We start from the raw sequence: 17,458 nt of genomic DNA, 5'->3' as shown, positions 1-17,458 counted from the left end.
AGAATTTGGCGTAAACAACACGAAAGCATGGATCCATCCTGCGTTGCATCAACGGTTCAGGCTGGTGGTGGTGGTGTAATGGTGTGGGGGATATTTTCTTGGCACACTTTGGGCCCTTTAGTACCAACTGAGCATTGTTTAAATACCTCAGTATACCTGAGTATTGTTGCTGACCATGTCCATCCCTTTATGACCACAGTGTACCCATCTTCTAATGGCTACTTGCAGCAGGATAATGTACCATGTCACAAAGCTCATATCATCTCAAACTGGTTTCCTGAACATGACAATGAATTCACTGTACTTCAATGGCCTCCACAGTCAACAGATCTCAATCTAATAGAGCACCTTTGGGATGTGGTGGAATGGGAGATTCGCATTATAGATGCACATCCGACAAATCTGCAGCAACTGCGTGATGTAAATATGTCAATATGGACCAAAGTTCTGAAGGCAAAATGGGGTCCAACCTTTTACTAGCAAGGTGTACCTAATAAAGTGGCCAGTGAGTGTAATGCCAGTGCTGTAACAAAATCTTGTGTCTCCAAAATGGCATCTTCACAGGAGAAAATATAAATGTTCTATGAATGGAAGTTGATGGAAAAACATTTTTCCAAATTATTCTGGATAATTTTTATCAGCCCATTTGTCATTAAACATTGAACACTGCAACCGACAGTTAGCATTTTTAAATTCTGTGAAGGAACAAAACAAAACAAAAAAATTACAAGGTTTTGTTCCAAAAGCAGCAATATCTTACCTTAATTCAACAAGAGCCTTCCCTGGTTTACCAAAAGCATGAAAAGCTGTTAAAAAAAAGGAAAAAATTACTTTATCATTTCATAACTGTTTTATAATTGCAGTCCAGGGAATAACACAACAAAATAAATAAATAAGCAGTGTGACAGTCATGCTAGACAAATCAATAGTCATGTTGCCAACTGTCATTTTCAAAAGGTCAGCACTGCATTTGTCATTCTCACCCAGTCCGGCGTATGTCCTGCGCTTGGTGTTACTGGCTGTGTGGACCAGGAACATACAGGACTGGTGGGTCATCCAGGAGCAGAAGAAAAGCAGGAGAGTGCCTAACACTATACCACACTATACAAAAGATGAAGAAATTAGACAAGTGGAGTAAATGACAGTTAATGCAAGTTCAGCTGCACACAGATTATTGTTCATATAAGGTCAAACCCAGTAGATCATTTGTCTAATACTAATTATTGACGCCAAGTTGGTATTAAAAAAACTACCCCATAAAAGAAACGAGGCAAAGTTATGGCCACAAAGGAAAGTTCACAGGTCTTCCCACACAGTGTGCTCCCATAGGGTCTTCATTCATAAAGCCCACATTACAGCACAAGATCCTAAACACCCAGTTAACCCATACTTCACTCTTCTTTCATCTGTTCTTTCATCTATTATTAGGTCTGTTTCAGAAGAAGTTTTGGTCCATCTTCCAAAAATGCCCTTAACAATAAACTCCCACTACCATCACACATGACATCCCCTTTCTGTTAAACGTTTGAAGTCCTGTTCACCAACTGACGCCCAACTGCCTGGATATGGAACACGTACAACTGTATGTATGGACTGTGTGTGTTGTGCAGAGTCCATAATTGTATTTTGTCTGTGCACTAATCTGTGGAAAATATTTTCTCATGGGGAACAATAACAGCAAATTCATTACACATAGTGATTTAGTCTAAATAAGAATAACCACCCATGTGTAAGACGTGGGTAAATAAGCATATGGCAGAGTCTAGCATACGGACCAACTCTGTAAGACTGTAGAAAGCCCATTTTCCCACGGCTTGTCTGTCATGATGGACTGTTTACCTGTTTGAAGCAGAAGGGCATGGTCAGCACGCTGACACCCACAATGCTGTTCACAACGTTCATAATTAAACCCCAGTTAGACGACGTCATTTTTACTCTCAGTAGGGTACAAATTTTATATCCGAATGACCAAGGAGAAATGGTCAGCGTCTGCTATCTTTAACTTGGATACTGAATATAATATGGCCAGTCAGGTCCCCCTCTTTCAGCGTGGTCTCCACGGGTTGGTCCAGTGACGTGGCGCTCTGTAGACGCAGAAACACACACACAGTGGGCACTGTGAGACACACTGTGGAGGCATACATTGAACCTGTAGTGAGTGGACATTCTGTAAAACGTCTCACACAACATACATAACTTGTGAACAGTGCCATTTTGACCTAGTATGTTCAGCTTTTGTATTTAAAAGTAAACGGTAACCTACCTAGCTACCTAGCTTGCCACGACAGCCGATGTTACCGCCGAAGTTTGGGCCCGTAGCTCTTCCTCACTCTCATCTCTCTCATGTCGTAGGTCACCATCGGCAGCGCTTATGTTTTCAGTGTGTTCCGGATTTTTTCTCAGCCCAGACAGATACGAGACAGAAGAAATAACTTCTGAAAATTCACTCTTCCCTGTCAAACACAGCTTCTCTGATGCGAAAGTAGGAAGCACACACGACTTCCTTTACGTGCTGCCCCCTGTGGACAGGAGGAGGAATAAAATGTGACTTCTGATGCGCTCACCTACACTGACATTTTTCTGTATTTCCTTGTTTTTGTGTATTTTTTAGATTAACTTATGACATTTAAGCTGTTTGTTCACCAAAAACTGTAATTAGACTTCAGCCTCTCTCTACAGATTGTTTTGATGTTATTCCTTTGAGATTGAGCTAAAGCCGCTCTGGTCTGTCTGGCTGCAGTGTTCTGCCATATCCAAGACAGCAGCCTGTGCTAAAAACCATGCTAAACTGGTGTAAGTTGAGCAGGCAGTTATGTAGGTGTGCTGTTTTTTCTGACGTTTCAATGAGCTGTGTTTTGAAATTTTAACATACTTATTTCATCAAAGTGTTTTATAAAAAAAAGAGGTTCATTTTATTTATTTATTTATTAAGTTATTGGTATGAAAACCTGAAACGACAGTGGTTCTTTGCAGACAAGATTGGACACCCCAGCTTATGTGGAGGTTCCTTCAACTTAAAGGCTCTTGGGGAGCCAAAAGTGGTTCTCCTACAGCATCACTTCTATTTGGTGTCTTTTAAGATTGTACTTAACTACAAGAATGGGCTCACATGACCTTGCTGACAGCATCAACTAACAAGCATTTTATGCTGGTCTAAGCTGGTCTGGTCTACTACTGGTCTGGTTCTGATTTAGCTGGTTACCCCAGCAGGGACATGCTGGTTGACCAGCATACCAGCATCAAAACACAACATATCGCTGTTGCTGGATTAAAACTTTGTCTCTCCAAAATGTCAACTTTACAGGAGAAGGAAAAAACATACCTTACTTTTAATGTAAGTCAATGGAACCAGACGTTTTTCCAAGTCATTTTGGGTCATTTCTGTTGGTCAATTCATCATGAAATTTGCACTCACTGGCCACTTTATTAGATACACCTGTTCAGTTGCTTGTTAATACAAATAGCTAATCAGCCAATCATATGCCCGCAGCTCAATGCATTTAGGCATGTAGAGGTGGTCAAGACAACTTGCTGAAGTGCAGACCGAGCATCAGAATGGGGGAAGAAAGGGGATTTAAGTGACTTTGAACGTGGCGTGGTTGTTGGTGCCAGACTGGCTGGTCTGAGTATTTCAGAAACTGCTGATCTACTGGGATTTTCATGCACAACCATCTCTAGGGTTTACAGAGAATGGTCTGAAAAAAAAAACTATCCAGTGAGCGGCAGTTTTGTGGACGAAAATGCCTTGTTGATGTGAGAGGTCAGAGGAGAACGGGCAGACTGGTTCCAGATGATAGAAAGACAACAGTAGCTCAAATAACCAACCAAAATCTCAGGAATGTTTCCAACACCTTGTTGAAAGTATGCCACGAAGAATTAGGGCAGTTCTGAAGACAAAAGGGGGTCCAACCTTTTACTAACACCTACCTACCTGTACCTAATAAAGTGGCCTGTGAGTGTACATAAAATATATAAGACCACAGGTACTTTAAAAGTATGAAAAACTGAAAAATGACAAAAATGGAAATATGAGGTTTTGTTCTGACAGCAACGATACAGTGGTGACCTGCCATGCTGGTCTGTGCTGGTTTTTCTAGTATTGGAGTCTTACTCATGTTCTTAGGCAGTTTTTTTTCTGCAAGCTAATTAGGGTTTTAGACCTATACATCTCCAGAAGGTAGATTTGGGATAAGTTTGACAGGTAAAAAAGGGCTATAGAAAAAAAAAAAACATTAATTGAACTGCATTGCACTGAATCTACTTATTTACCTCTTGTTCTGTGCAAAGCAGCTGCAAAATCCATGTTTATTTTCTTTACAGAGTCAGTAGTACACTTGTCATTCCTGCGACCTTGCATTTTATACAAATATGGTAGAATTTATTATTTGCATAATGTATCATTTTTATATGCATTCTACTAATACACTTTACATGTTACAATTGATCATGGTGTCTGTCAGTCATTGCTTAACCCTGCACAGATCAAACATGATGTTATTTTATTTGGAAAGAGATTTGAGCAGGAAAGAGCAGCAAGAATGAGGGATGTTGATCTGCAACAGGAGCTTTGTGGAATCCGGCCCACAGGTTTCTCTTGTGCTGTTAGTGGTTCCGCCGGAGGAGCGAGGTTGTGACCAGTGTGTGCGAACCAGGCATTAACAAAGTCTCTGAGGACAGGATTTGAGACTGGCTGTTTTTAGGAGGCAGGTTTAGATGGGAGACAGGAAAAGTCTGGCTATTGTGTATCACTGGCCTCCTAACCAAACTGACAATTCAGCTTATTGGCTGGAGGGTCTTGTCACTCCACACCTAATCCCTGAAAATTGGAATTAGGTCCCTGCAGCAGAAGGGGAGACAGGGGGCAAGACTGCAGACCAGTGGGGCAGATTGCTGTGCAGATTTGAGGGGTACACTCTTGCTGGGATGAAATTAGACACAGGCACCCGATTGAACTGCTGACCTCCAGGGGAAACCCCTGGTCAGTGCGGGGTCATGCCAGCACAAAGCAGAGTGCTGAACTGTGAGAGGTCAAGCATGCGCGCAACTGAAAGGGAGTCTTTGTGAGCTAAGGCATGCACAAAGTTTCCCATCAGCCAACAAACCTCACAGACTCCCCCAGGAACCTAAGGAAGGGGGATGAAACCTGCTGCACCCCCTGAGAGAGAGAGAGTGTGTGCATGTGTGTGTGTGTCTGTGTGTGTGTGACCTCAGAAAGGACACACACAAACTGCCTCAGTAATCACATTTAATTACACATCAACCAGGCCTGTGAATGGGGTTTTTAATGCAGGACTTCTCAGCACACAAAAAGACTGACATGTCCAGCTAAACATTGCCTACCTTTGTCCTCCTTAAATCTATTAAAGCATTCTCTCGTAACCATCAGCAGTGCTAAAGGGCTTCAGATAACAGCTATTATGTTGATAATCATGAATAAAAGGAACAAAGGCTTTTTTTTAACAAGAGTGGTATGCCATTCAACCAAAGGTCAGTACCATTTATTATGGAGGCCTGAGAGAATGTTAGCACCAAATTCAATCAAAGGCACTATAATCTTAGTCAAGGGGTTCTGATCAGTCAAGGCTCAGATACAAAACAACTGATCTATGAAAAAAAATTGATGTTATATAAAACCATAGAAGAAACATCGGATGTATGACCAAATTATTGTTCACATAAACCAAACTGTTTACTCTCTGATTTTATCTGACAGGTTATGATGCGTAATAACAAAGCATTGTACATTTATTAGTACATCGCAGCATATTTTATTTTAAGCGCTCAATTTAATAACCAACTTTTAGAATTTAAAGGCCCCATATTATAATAACTGTATCTTCATCATTTTTAAACTAAAGAGATTGATATAGTATTTAGCATTGTTTAAGTTTCAAAACATTCACTTCACAGTACATGTAGTCCATATGAGCAGGCTTTCAGCTCAGTTTAAAACACTGCTAGCTCTATGCACTTCTATTCAGTAAAGGCACTTTGAGTTTTTTGTTTGATTTTTAATTTCTTCTCTTTTAAATCTATTGTTAATGCTTTAATAATGTTTTTCATTTCTATTCACCTACATCTTTTTACATTTTTATTTGAATTATCTTTATATTTTCTCATTTGTAAAGCACTTTGAATGAGTGCAGTGTATGAAAGGTGTTATACAAATAACTTGCCCTGCCTATACTAATTTTATAAAAAGTCTCTAAATTTTTAAAAAGTCTCACTTTGAATTTGTTACTTTTGTGTGTTACTCAAATGAATATCTGTCCACCCATCAATTCATCCAGTTTAGCCCCACCCATTCGAACTGAAGTTGTAAGGAATGTTTCAGCCTGAAGTTTTTTGAAATGAGGCATAATATAGAGCAGCCAATCAAAACAAAGATGATTTACATATATCAGTTATGGAACTGTTATAAGTTATAAGGAACAGTAACAAAAACAGCTTGTTTAACCACATGAACCCAGCATGGCAGAAATAACCCTGATTTTGAATCGGGTTAAATAGATCTGTTATGGTACATAAATCTACACAAATAAGTGGACCTCAGGGAAAAAAAATAAAACATGAGGAAAATGTAGTATATGGGGCCTTTAATGTTTAGGCCCTATGGGATTTTTCATGTGAGGTTTTCTTTGTGTGTGTTTCAAGTGGAGTTCCATAAACTATTCACGAACAGAACTAAGCCACAGAGTCATAGAGATATTATTCACCAAGGGTCAGATGGCTGACATGATTTTGTCTTCTTAAAGTCACCCTCACGCATTGCACATTTCCTTGGCATGTGTGACTGGACAGTAAAAGTGTCAGTGTGACATTTACACCATTTGGTCCAACTCAATCCTCCACATCATTCATCCTGCTTTTAGACTGACCAGCAAACCTTCCACAAATTATAGTTAGGGAAAATGTGCATTCAGATGCAATGTTTGACAGTTATAATTCTGGCTGTGTAAGAACATAAGGATGGGGTTTAATAAAAATGAACTTTGTTTTCTTTTCAGATTAGTTATTTGGTACTTTTATCAGTTGTTTATCTGCAATTGCGCTAAGGGAACGTGTGTGAGAAAGTGCAGATGAACTTTAATTTCAAAGAAAGCAGAAATGTCTCTCTTCATTAAAGAGCACAGACATGGCAGGCGTCTGTGCCTGACAGGCAGCTATTTTACAGGTCTGAAGGCCTCCCTCCTTCCTTCCTGCTGTGCTTTTCCATACTTTAAACTCCTCCCCCCATGTCCTCCAACTATGAGGACTGTGAGGGCATCTCAATTAGGTCTTCATAGTGATTTAGGCTAAAATAACGCCATTTAAACAAAAAAAAAATGAACATAAATTTTTGAAGGAAAAGACAAACTCATAAAAAAGGAGAGGTGACAAGAGTTGCGCTGATGGGTTGATCTATATAGCCTCTCCACCTCAGCTTGCTTATGGCTAGCTCTTCAAGCCCTCCATATATCAGCCACTGGGGATGCAGAGCAGTGTCAATGGCTGGGCCTGTTACCTACAGCAAGCGCAAAAAGAGCCCCTGTGTAGTGTCCTGCTGAGTCGCTCCTATTAAAATCTCTCCATGAAGCATGGTTGTGTGTGTGAATGCCAACATCCAACTGATTTTTTGATATATGGCCTTGGTGGGGAGCTTTCGTGAAGAAAGGAGGCATCTCATGACTGTGCAGTAGTGGTATGCGGAGGAGGTATTGGATTGCTTGGAAATAAGAGATCTTTGAGGACTTTATGGATGAAACTTTTTAGAAGCAAAATGTTATGATAAAAATACTTTGATTCAGCTCACTTTACCCATTTGTTTACCATGGAAGAACCCTCAACACCACTCATCACTAGAGCTATTTCTACTGTTAGTTCACTCTATTTCACCTTACGTCTTTCAAGAACTGCCTAAGTCATTTTTCAATCACAAAGAGATTATCATGCATGTAATCAAGTGCAGGAAGTGACCACCAGGTGAGGGAGGCCCAGAGCACAGGCAATTAATGTGAATGAACAGACACACTGTCATGACCTTTACATAGCACAATTTAACATCTCTTCATCATGAAGCGTGGCTTACAGCTGGTCAGGAGTGAGGGGAAATGCATGTAGACATCTCCTGCCCCCTGTCTCTGTACTACAGATGAATTTCTTTTAGATGCTGTCTATAGCTGTGCTGCCCTGAGAGTGACCTGACTCCAGCACCTGACTCTCCTTCATTCTGACTGAGAGGAACAGATGGAGCTCAGGAAGACCCCACTCTCTTCTTTCCCTTTCACTCAATGTATCCCTCTACTACATTTGCATACCACACTCCTAAACTTTTATGGACTGCTAAGTCCTAAGTTATGCTTTCTCCTTCGAAGGGTGGAGATAGATGGCTTTCTAAATACAATGAAGTAACAGTATGTATATGGCTGGGGGCTAATGCCAGGCATAGGCATAATTTACTCTGGAGACACTTTTGTCTACACTACTTTTTGAATCTTTTATATAATAGCTTGCAGTGGTAACCTGTCCAAACATTTTCTGAAACGTCACCACAGACCATGCGTAAAGATATCTTCAGTCATACCTCATCATAATACTCTGGCAGCTACTACACACTGCACTGACAATAAATAACAATCCAATGCTGCTTTTAAGTTTTGTAATGCTAAAGGCCAACTAGCCATAACACTGGCATTTTGACTTATCACTGGCATGGCTTAATAAATTTAAGTACTTTTAGAAGTATGGCCTGTTCTTAACTATATGAACCATTCTACTAATATAGTTCAAACTGCAGACCTACAGTCAGAAAAAATCTATTAAAAACAACAAGTATCAAGATTTTACATATTTGCAAGGGTTAATCCAAGGCATTACTAGAAATAGTAATAAGCTAAAAATATACAAAATAGTAACTCACAGATTACTTCCTGTAAGGAGGTGGCTATCCCTAACTCTAAAAAAAATAGCATTTTTTTCAATGCTCTTTCTTATTTCTCTCAAAGTAAAGTCCCATATTTTCATGTCATTCCTGAAACATAAAAGATTTTATTCAATATGTGAAGCCTTATTTTAGCCCTGCATTTTGGAGCTGATGAAAATCAGCAGTTTGAAAATCAGTATGTAATCTTAACAATTGACACTACCAAAACACATATTTTCAGCCATTAAATAAAATGAAATGTATGGCCCACTGGCATATGGCATACCAACAAACAAGACATGCTAGCAGGGCCACAGTGCCCTGCTCCCTGCACTAGCACGGTCCTCACTGGCACCAGCTCATACTTCTCACACTCTGCAATGCTCTTCTTCTTTCATCCATAAGTTATTTTCTCCTCTCCTTTGGTCCATTTTCTCTCTTTCGCATAGTTTACATATCTCTCACTGTAATCTCTGCCTGTCCCCCTTTCCCCATTCACACCAAGCCAGCAGTAGAAGTGAGCAGGAATCAAAGACACATCAGGGATTTTATATTGGCCCGAATGGCCACACAGTGGTGACAGGTTAGAATCAACATTCATCCATTTTCTCGCCATCCTTTCACAGAGCTCACAGTCACATGCACATGCTCCCAGTACACTGGAATCTCAGACCCCCTCCACATGCTCCCTCATTCTCTCACTCTCACTTTTTATTGCTCTGTGTCCTCCTCCTCCCTCGTTCTGTCATTCAGAAATGTGAGGAGATTGCTATAGCACAGCTGGTGGCTGGAGGTTTGGGGTTAGCCAAAGAAAAACACATTATGCTACACTAAACAGGAAATGTCTTTTTTTTAAAAAATAGCAATAAATACAATATAGACATGGTAATAATTTTTTATGAACATCCTACTTTTGTACTTCCTGCAGAAAAACTATATATATATATATATATATATATATATATATATATATATCAGATTTTGGATACTGTAGTGCAGAGCTTTGCAACCTTTAGTGTCAGCTGAACCCATTCAACCTAAATTATTTGCCATAACTACTGCTTGAGATTTTTAGTAGGCTGATGTAAAAGCAAACAACCTTCCTAAATGAACTCGTTCTACTGCCAGGTTTACATAGTTTCCAGAGGTCTCTTCAAGAAAGCTGGCTTCATTAGTTGATTGGAAAGCTTTTAAATATTTCAAACATATGACGTAGGCCCATATCCTACATATTTCTTGCATTTTACTTTTTTCCTTCTACTTCCAACATTGGAAGGTCCACTTTCAACATGTGTGTATGTTTATGTAATGAAAATAATCATGGTTATTTTTACATTATCCTTTTCTAATATTTATTAATCCTTTAAAATTAAACACTTGTTGCTGTGCTTTTAAGACTAATATAACAAAATTATCTCTGTTCTGATTGCTTGTGATTCATTTAAAAAGCACTACTGAAACGCTCTTTAGAACTTAAATATAAATGAGAGGAGATAATCTGCTGTAGAATGAATAGGTTTCTATACACTGATGAGCCAAAACATTATGACCACCTACCTAACATTCTGTTAGTTTTCTGAGTGCTGGCAAAACAGCTCTGACCCACAGAGACATGGACTCATGAAGACCTCTTGAGGTGCTATTAAGGTGCCTTGTGGTATCTGGCACCAAGATCTCACAGAAGATCCTTTAAGTCCTGTAATTTGCAAGGTGGAGTTGCTGCGGATTGGACTTGTTCCAGCACATCCTGCAGATGCTTGATTGGATTGAGATTTGGAGGCCAGGGTGCCATTCTTCATCATGTTTCTCAAACCATTCCTGAGCAATGTGTGCAATGTGGTAGGGCACATTATCCTACTGAAAGAGGCTGCTGCCATCATGGGATACTGCTGCCATGAAGGTGTGTATCTGGTTCTTAACGGTCTATAACAATATTTAGGTTGGTGGAATGTGTCAAATTGCTGTTCATATGACTGGCTAGAGCCAGGGTTTCCCAGCAGCACGTTACCCAAAGCATTTCCCTCAATGCCTTGTCTTTGCCCCACAGTGTACCTGCCTGCCAACATGATATTAAAATAGCACTCATTGAGCCAAACATCTTTCCCTAATTGCTCCAAGGTTCAGTTCTGACATATGCATGCCCATTGTATGCATTTTTGCAGTGGACAGTGGTTAGCAGGATCGATCTGTCTACTCTGCAATTGTGCAACAGTAGCCATTTTGTAGGTTTGGACAAGATGGGAGGGCTAACCTTCATTGCCCTTGGGCATTGATGAACCATGAGCACCCAACACCCTGTCAGTGACTGGCCCTCCTTGGACCACTGTCTGGAGGTACTCACCATTGCGGACTGAGAGCACACCAATAGCTTAGCCTTGCCCAGTCATAAAGATCTGGCCTTTGTCAGATTTGCTCAGGTCTTCACGTCTCCCCATCTCTCCTTCAACCAGCATGCTGACTACAAGAATCAACTGTTCCACTGATTGGAACTAAACTGGTTGACTAGTATCAGTTGAAAATCTTCTTAAGGTATTAGTTTTGTGATTATTGTTATATTGATATGTACATAAATGCATGTGATGTACAAACAGTGCAATACATGATATTTCAATCACCTTGTGTAATGAGTTCCAGCCTGAGGTAAGTTAGTCAAGTTTGTTGTCAAAGGAGCATACATCAGATTGTAATGGGTTAATTAGTTAATGAGGGGAAAATAGAGTGGAAGGAAAAGTCAGTCTCTTTATCTGTCAGCTATTAGCCTAACATGGAGACTAGCTGGCCTTCTGTGTGCACAGTGTATGGTGCTCCTTGCTCAGCCAGCTGCTTCATGTGATACCACAATATCGGCCTACAAGCTGAGAGGCTTTGCGGCTTAATATTTACTAAATTCTAGTAGCATCTCATGACGATCGTAGATTAAAGCTTGAGTGTAGAAGACGCACAAATGAGACAAATGACTTTTGGATGTAAAACAACATTTAGCATCATTTCTGTCAGGCTCACAGAAGACACTATGGGCTTTACATATGCTCACCTTCATCTCATTAGGGTTGGAAAGCAATATTGACATCTGCCTATATATTGTTAATTTGTTTTTACTATTTCACCCAACAAAAACATTTTACATTAACTTCAGCAGAATATAGTTCTTTTTAAAAGTGAAGGGACATCCAGAATAATAAGTCACTGTTAATCTAACCATCCAACCATCCAAAATGGTTTTATTTGAAAAATAAAAATAAAAATTATAGAAATACAAGAAAACATGACATTTGCAGAAACCATCAGTAATCTTAATTATAACATGAAATATATTTTTGCCCATACTGCCCACTACTATTTTGAGGTGGTTTATATATTTTTTAACTTGTAAAAAATATTTCAGATTTAATATAATTGGATCCTGCCTTCCACCCAATAACTGCTGGGATCCAGCTCTCCCCGCGACCCAGAAGGAAAAGCGGCTTAGATGTGTGTGTGTGTAATATAATTGGACAATGACATTTTCATCCATCTTACAGACTTCCTGCAATGCCACCACAAACCCCTAGGCATTTGCTAACCCCTGGTTGGGAAACCCTGATGTAAGGTACTGTATGAGTCTATATGTGGTATCTGTATTTGCTTGAGCGTAATGAATGGCCCTAGCACTGTGCACGAGTGAGTGCCCTGCATACAGACAGCAGCCATCCACATGAAAGCCTGCACTTGTCTTCCCAATCTGTGCATTTTTCTTCCACTGGCCTGATCAAGGGCAGTCTTTGTGGGCTCCCTCAGCCCTCCCTGAACCCACTTTCTCCTTAGTGTCTTCTCCCTCGCTTTCAACTCCTCTGTCTGAAATTTAGCTCTGTAATGCTTTCTCTTTTCTTAGGGCAGCATGAGTGAGGAGAATGAATGGCAGTGTGTGATGTGTGTTGGTTGTTGTGGGAGACAGCCTGGTGGATGGAGCAGAGTCAGGGTAAGGAGCTTTCGGCAGGAGTGTGGCAGAGGTGGCCAGTGCGGTTATGGAATAAAACTGCTTTCCCTTTGTCATTATGCTGTCCTCCCTGGACTGTTTTTGAAGTGTCCTGAAAGAAGCCGGCCTATCTTTTGTTTTCTGTAATGGTAGTTATTTGCTTTGCTGTGTGTAGCCCATGCCAAGGCCACATTTTTCAGCATGGCTTTGAGCTGGAAACCACACAAAAAGAGGAAAAACGCCTGCAGTGCACGTAAATATTTGGGTGCAGGGTTAAGTGTGGGTGGCTCTCTCTGTCCCTGACAGGGAGCAGGCATCAACATGGGTACAAAGAGACAGAGCTATCCGTTTTCTCTGGCGCCATCTGAACCATGCAACTTACCAACCACACCTTCACTGCTTAATTAGTGCTGAGGAAATTGACCACAGACAGCCACAGGCTCATAAAGGCAACAAGCTACTTTTGCCTGAAAATGGCAAGGTAAATAGAAGAGTGCTGTAAAACTTTATTCCAGCAGAAGCACTGTAACTTTGGAGAGAAGCAACTTGAGTAGAAGCAAATGCAACCCTTAACAAACACTTTCTAAGCTGCTTACCCTTCTAGGTCATGGGGGAGCTGGAGCCTTTCCCAGCAGTCAGTGGGTGGAAGGCTAGCTGCATGCAGTGAAATATAAATGTATTCTGATTTAGAAATACTTTAACGCATACATTTTAAGTAAGTTGCAAATTAGCACTTACTTGTGTACAGTGAACACGTACAGACGTGTTATTTGCAATATAAACTCATAGTACATTTGTATTGGTATAAATCAGTAAGGAATGATGAGTTACATTTTCTCTGTCATATATAAATAATTAACTCATTAAAACTTAATTCTTGTTTAGGTATTCAGATATACTCCTGTTTTTCTAATAGAGACAGTTTCAGTTCAAAACAATATGCTTTTGTAGAGATTGTTTTAGAACATTTGAGTAAGGTAATCAATTAAACTCGATTACAAAAGTATATAAATTCAAATAAATATAACTGAATTGATAAACAGTGACCCATTTAAAAAAAACACCCGAGGCAACATATTGATATAATGATGTAAATATTGCGTGTAATCTGTATTGAGTCATCATATATATCCTGTCAAAACTGTAACTGGGCCAAAGCTTTACAATAAGACTACCATAAAAACTATCTGTGAATTGTTTAAAGATTTGTTTATTTATGATTATAAATTAGGTCATAAACAGTGTAAAAATCATGAATAAGCAGTTAAAACACATAAATATGGAGGGCAGCAGTGACTTGTTGCTGGCCAAATACTGAGCCCACATTTGATTCTGCTAGATTCTGCTCAGATCTTGCTGTGTACTAATCTTACTTTGTCTTCTTCTTCAGTCAGCATTATGCCTGTTAGCTTCATCAGATATTTATACTCATCAGATGTAACAGCTCACTGTTACCCTGTTGTTTATGGCTTAATTAATAACCATAAAAACACAAATTTCAAACCAATCATAAACACTTTGTAAGAGTAGCCTCCTTGTTAAGTGATGCCATGATCAATGGGACTAAATTGGTTAAAATAAATACATAAATGTCTCTTTTCTGATTATTTTCGGTCTATAATGTAGCATATTTGGGAAAAAATGCAAACATAACTTGCACTCAGATCCTTATTATCATTTATGTCTAACTGTTAATACAAATCTTAAATAAAAGCTACATTAAGTTTCCAAGCTAGTCAGACGGCATAACTTTTTTCTACAAAGATAGAAAAATGGCACAAGTTCACCATTCACGTAAACCTTTTTACAATAACATTTTTAAACCTAGTGTTGTTGACACATCACAGCTTTTTCTCAAAACCTCTGTGATTTTGACAGTAAGGGAAAGAGACATAACATACAGTGTCTCAACCCACCTGCAGTTAACTGCAATGTCCTGCACTGCTTGTCCTAATTGCCCTAATGCTAACTTATTTTCAAGCCATTTGTGAATTGCATTAGCTAAATTATGTGTGCTCTTACTGGAAACATACAGGGGCTCCTAAAACTGATATTGAGAGTAACACTGCAAGACAAATGGACTTGCGGTCATCTGCAGAGGTCAACATCTTTTGCCGCACACCCTGGGTCCTGTTGTGGAATCCATTATCAACTGTACCCCTGCTGTCCAACCTCTCTTCTTTGTGTCATTTAAAGTTTAAAGTAAACATAATTGCCCCGGTACTACATAGGCCATTTCTACAACAACAATCTATACTAATGGTGAGGAAAGTGAATCGTAATGAGTCAGTGGGGCTATTTGGGGTTTATTGAAGGTGGTTGAGGATCAGGCATGATAATGAGCAGTGTGAGGTCAGAGTGTTGGGTGAGAGAGGGCTTGTGGGATGTCAGAGGTAGGGTGAATTTGCCCATTGGGCAGATGGACATGCAGCACAGGAACATGTGGGTGTACTTATACTCGACCTGACCAGCCTCACCCCTGGCCCTGCCCTAGCAGCTCTGCTCTAATCACAGCCTCCATGTCCTCAAGCTACGCAGTGTGGTCAGCAGACATTCTGGCTGCGGCACAGAAACTTCACTCGCTTGTATAAACTTCTCTTTTTCTTTTTTTTTTCCCATTTTTTACTGAACCTCGCTGTTGACCTCAGGCTGGCCCCTCGCTCACCCCAGCCTTCAAGCTTCCAGCGCCGGACCAGAAGAACTTTTAACATTCTACCCTTCTCTCCTCCTCAAACAGCCAAGCGTTCTGCGCTGAGCTTTTGCCTGTGTCTACATTGAGAGTTCAGGCAATCATTTTATTTCCAAGCAATAAATCTGAAGTGCTTTCGTTCACCATGCTCCTTGCTGGTATGTGTGTGAGTGTGAGTGTGTGTGTGTGTGTGTGTGTGTGTGTTGGTTCGCTGCCTGCTGCATGCACGAGCCACAGGTTGCGCATTTGGTTTTAATTGCGGCTGTTTCAGCCCCCCTGCACAAATGGAAAGCATATGGGCTCCCCTCCACCTGCCTTCAGTCAGCTACTGACAGAAACACAGCAAAAGCCTCACTGACCAGAGGAGGACGGGAGGGAGCGGAAAATAAAAGCAGAACAGAAAAAATTTTGAGGAGCTTATGTAGGTAGAGGAAGCGGTTGGTAAACACAAAATATGTGTTGATATCTAGACATTAAGAATCACGATACAGAGAGGTACCTAAATATTTGTTGGCCTGGTCGTATAGTTTGAGGATAAACTTTAACTGGAACTTGTGCATTTATTTTTAAAAGTTATTAAGTAATTTAGCAAATTGGTTCTTTATAGAACTCTGTTGAAAAGGACCTCCATTTCTAAGAGTGTAGTTTCCATGTAAGCCCCTAAAACTATTGTTTTACTGTGTGGAACATGCTAATGCATGTTGTTAGAATGTCCCTGCCCTGCTTAGTTTAGAACAGAGTTTCTTTAAACATTTAAAAGGTTATTCACTCTCAATGAGATTCTCCTCATTAACAAGCATGATTATTTAAAGCACTATCCACTGAAATGTTCTTCAGGGAACCAATGCTGGTTCTTCTATGGCATCATTCCAAAGAACCCTTTTTGGTACCCTCATTTTTAAAGCGTAGATTGCATGTAAGACCCTAAAATTGATGGGTTTCCTGCTTTGGAACAGACAAATGCAGTGGGTCTGGATGTTGGAATGACCCTGCCCTACTTAGTTAAGTGTGTGGAGGTTCTTTAAACTTTTAGAAGTTTCTTCATTCTCAGTGAGATTTTTCTTATTTAGAACTTTTTTTTTTAAAAAGAACGATCCATTGAAAAGTTTTTGGCACATTTATTTATAAGAATTTAGATTAAACCTGTAACCTTAATGCATTGAAAAGGCTCAATGTTGGAATGTTCCTGACCTGCACATTTTATTGCTTTCCCTGCTCTAATACACTCAGGTCAGGTGAGGAGAGGCTTGTTAATGAGCCGACGAGTTGAATCCGACAAGGAAAACACTAAACTGTACATGCGAGGGGCGACTCCAGGAAAAAGTTTAACAAACACTGGACCTAATATACAGATATAGCTACAGCTCCACCTCTCACAGGCAGGGGGAGCAGCACCGTCTGGCCATCTGAGCAGTTTGGACATGTGTGTATCTGGATGCCTTGATAAGAAACACATGCAATCTCGTCAAAGCGACTCCTCTTGTATGTTTCCCTTTGCAGAGGCGAGAACATAAACAAGCTGATTCAGATTAAAGAACGCTTTGTCAAAATATTTAAGCCCACACAGCCCAGGCTGAACTAAAATCCACAGGAATATGACTGCTGCCCCACGAGATACCTGCCTAAACGCTCAGCAAGAAAGAAATCTTTGATGATGCAACTGAAGCCAGCAACAAAATCTGTTTTCAAATAGGTCGAAAGACTCTACAGTAATTAGGGAAACTGGTGAGACTGCAGAGAGCTTTCCATCAGCCAAATCTCTCAGTATCAGGACAGCCTGAATCATGTCATTATCCAAAGTGTGCTACAAAATGCGTAATATCATTGCTGTTGTGAGAAAACCTCTCAAAACAACCCCCTTTTCAAGAGGGAAGGAAAACATCTGGGCATTTCACAGTTTTGGCCTAATTAT

General features: G+C 40.1%; 1 protein-coding gene across 4 annotated transcripts in view; it reads right to left on the bottom strand.

Annotated features, from left to right (window-relative positions):
- The window catches only part of slc38a10 (solute carrier family 38 member 10), a 28,285-nt gene extending 25,785 nt beyond the window's left edge, over positions 1-2,500 (bottom strand). For 3 of the 4 annotated variants that reach the window (XM_017696097.2, XM_017696095.2, XM_017696099.2), the window contains exons 1-4: positions 2,264-2,500; positions 1,840-2,084; positions 984-1,101; positions 761-806 (exon numbers count right to left, since the gene is read on the bottom strand). In XM_017696097.2, the coding sequence (XP_017551586.1) occupies positions 761-806; positions 984-1,101; positions 1,840-1,929 (254 nt within the window). In that variant the 5' untranslated portion in view covers positions 1,930-2,084; positions 2,264-2,500. Of the gene's footprint in view, positions 1-760; positions 807-983; positions 1,102-1,839; positions 2,085-2,263 lie in introns of those variants that run through there. The other variant, XM_017696100.2, reaches the window with a different exon arrangement.
- Positions 2,501-17,458: the final 14,958 nt, after the last annotated feature.

The sequence above is a fragment of the Pygocentrus nattereri genome, chromosome 13 (assembly GCF_015220715.1).
Source record: "Pygocentrus nattereri isolate fPygNat1 chromosome 13, fPygNat1.pri, whole genome shotgun sequence".
Lineage (NCBI taxonomy): Eukaryota > Metazoa > Chordata > Actinopteri > Characiformes > Serrasalmidae > Pygocentrus > Pygocentrus nattereri.
The sequence above is the reverse complement of the archived record's forward strand: the minus strand, read 5'-3'. Positions and strand labels throughout refer to the sequence as shown.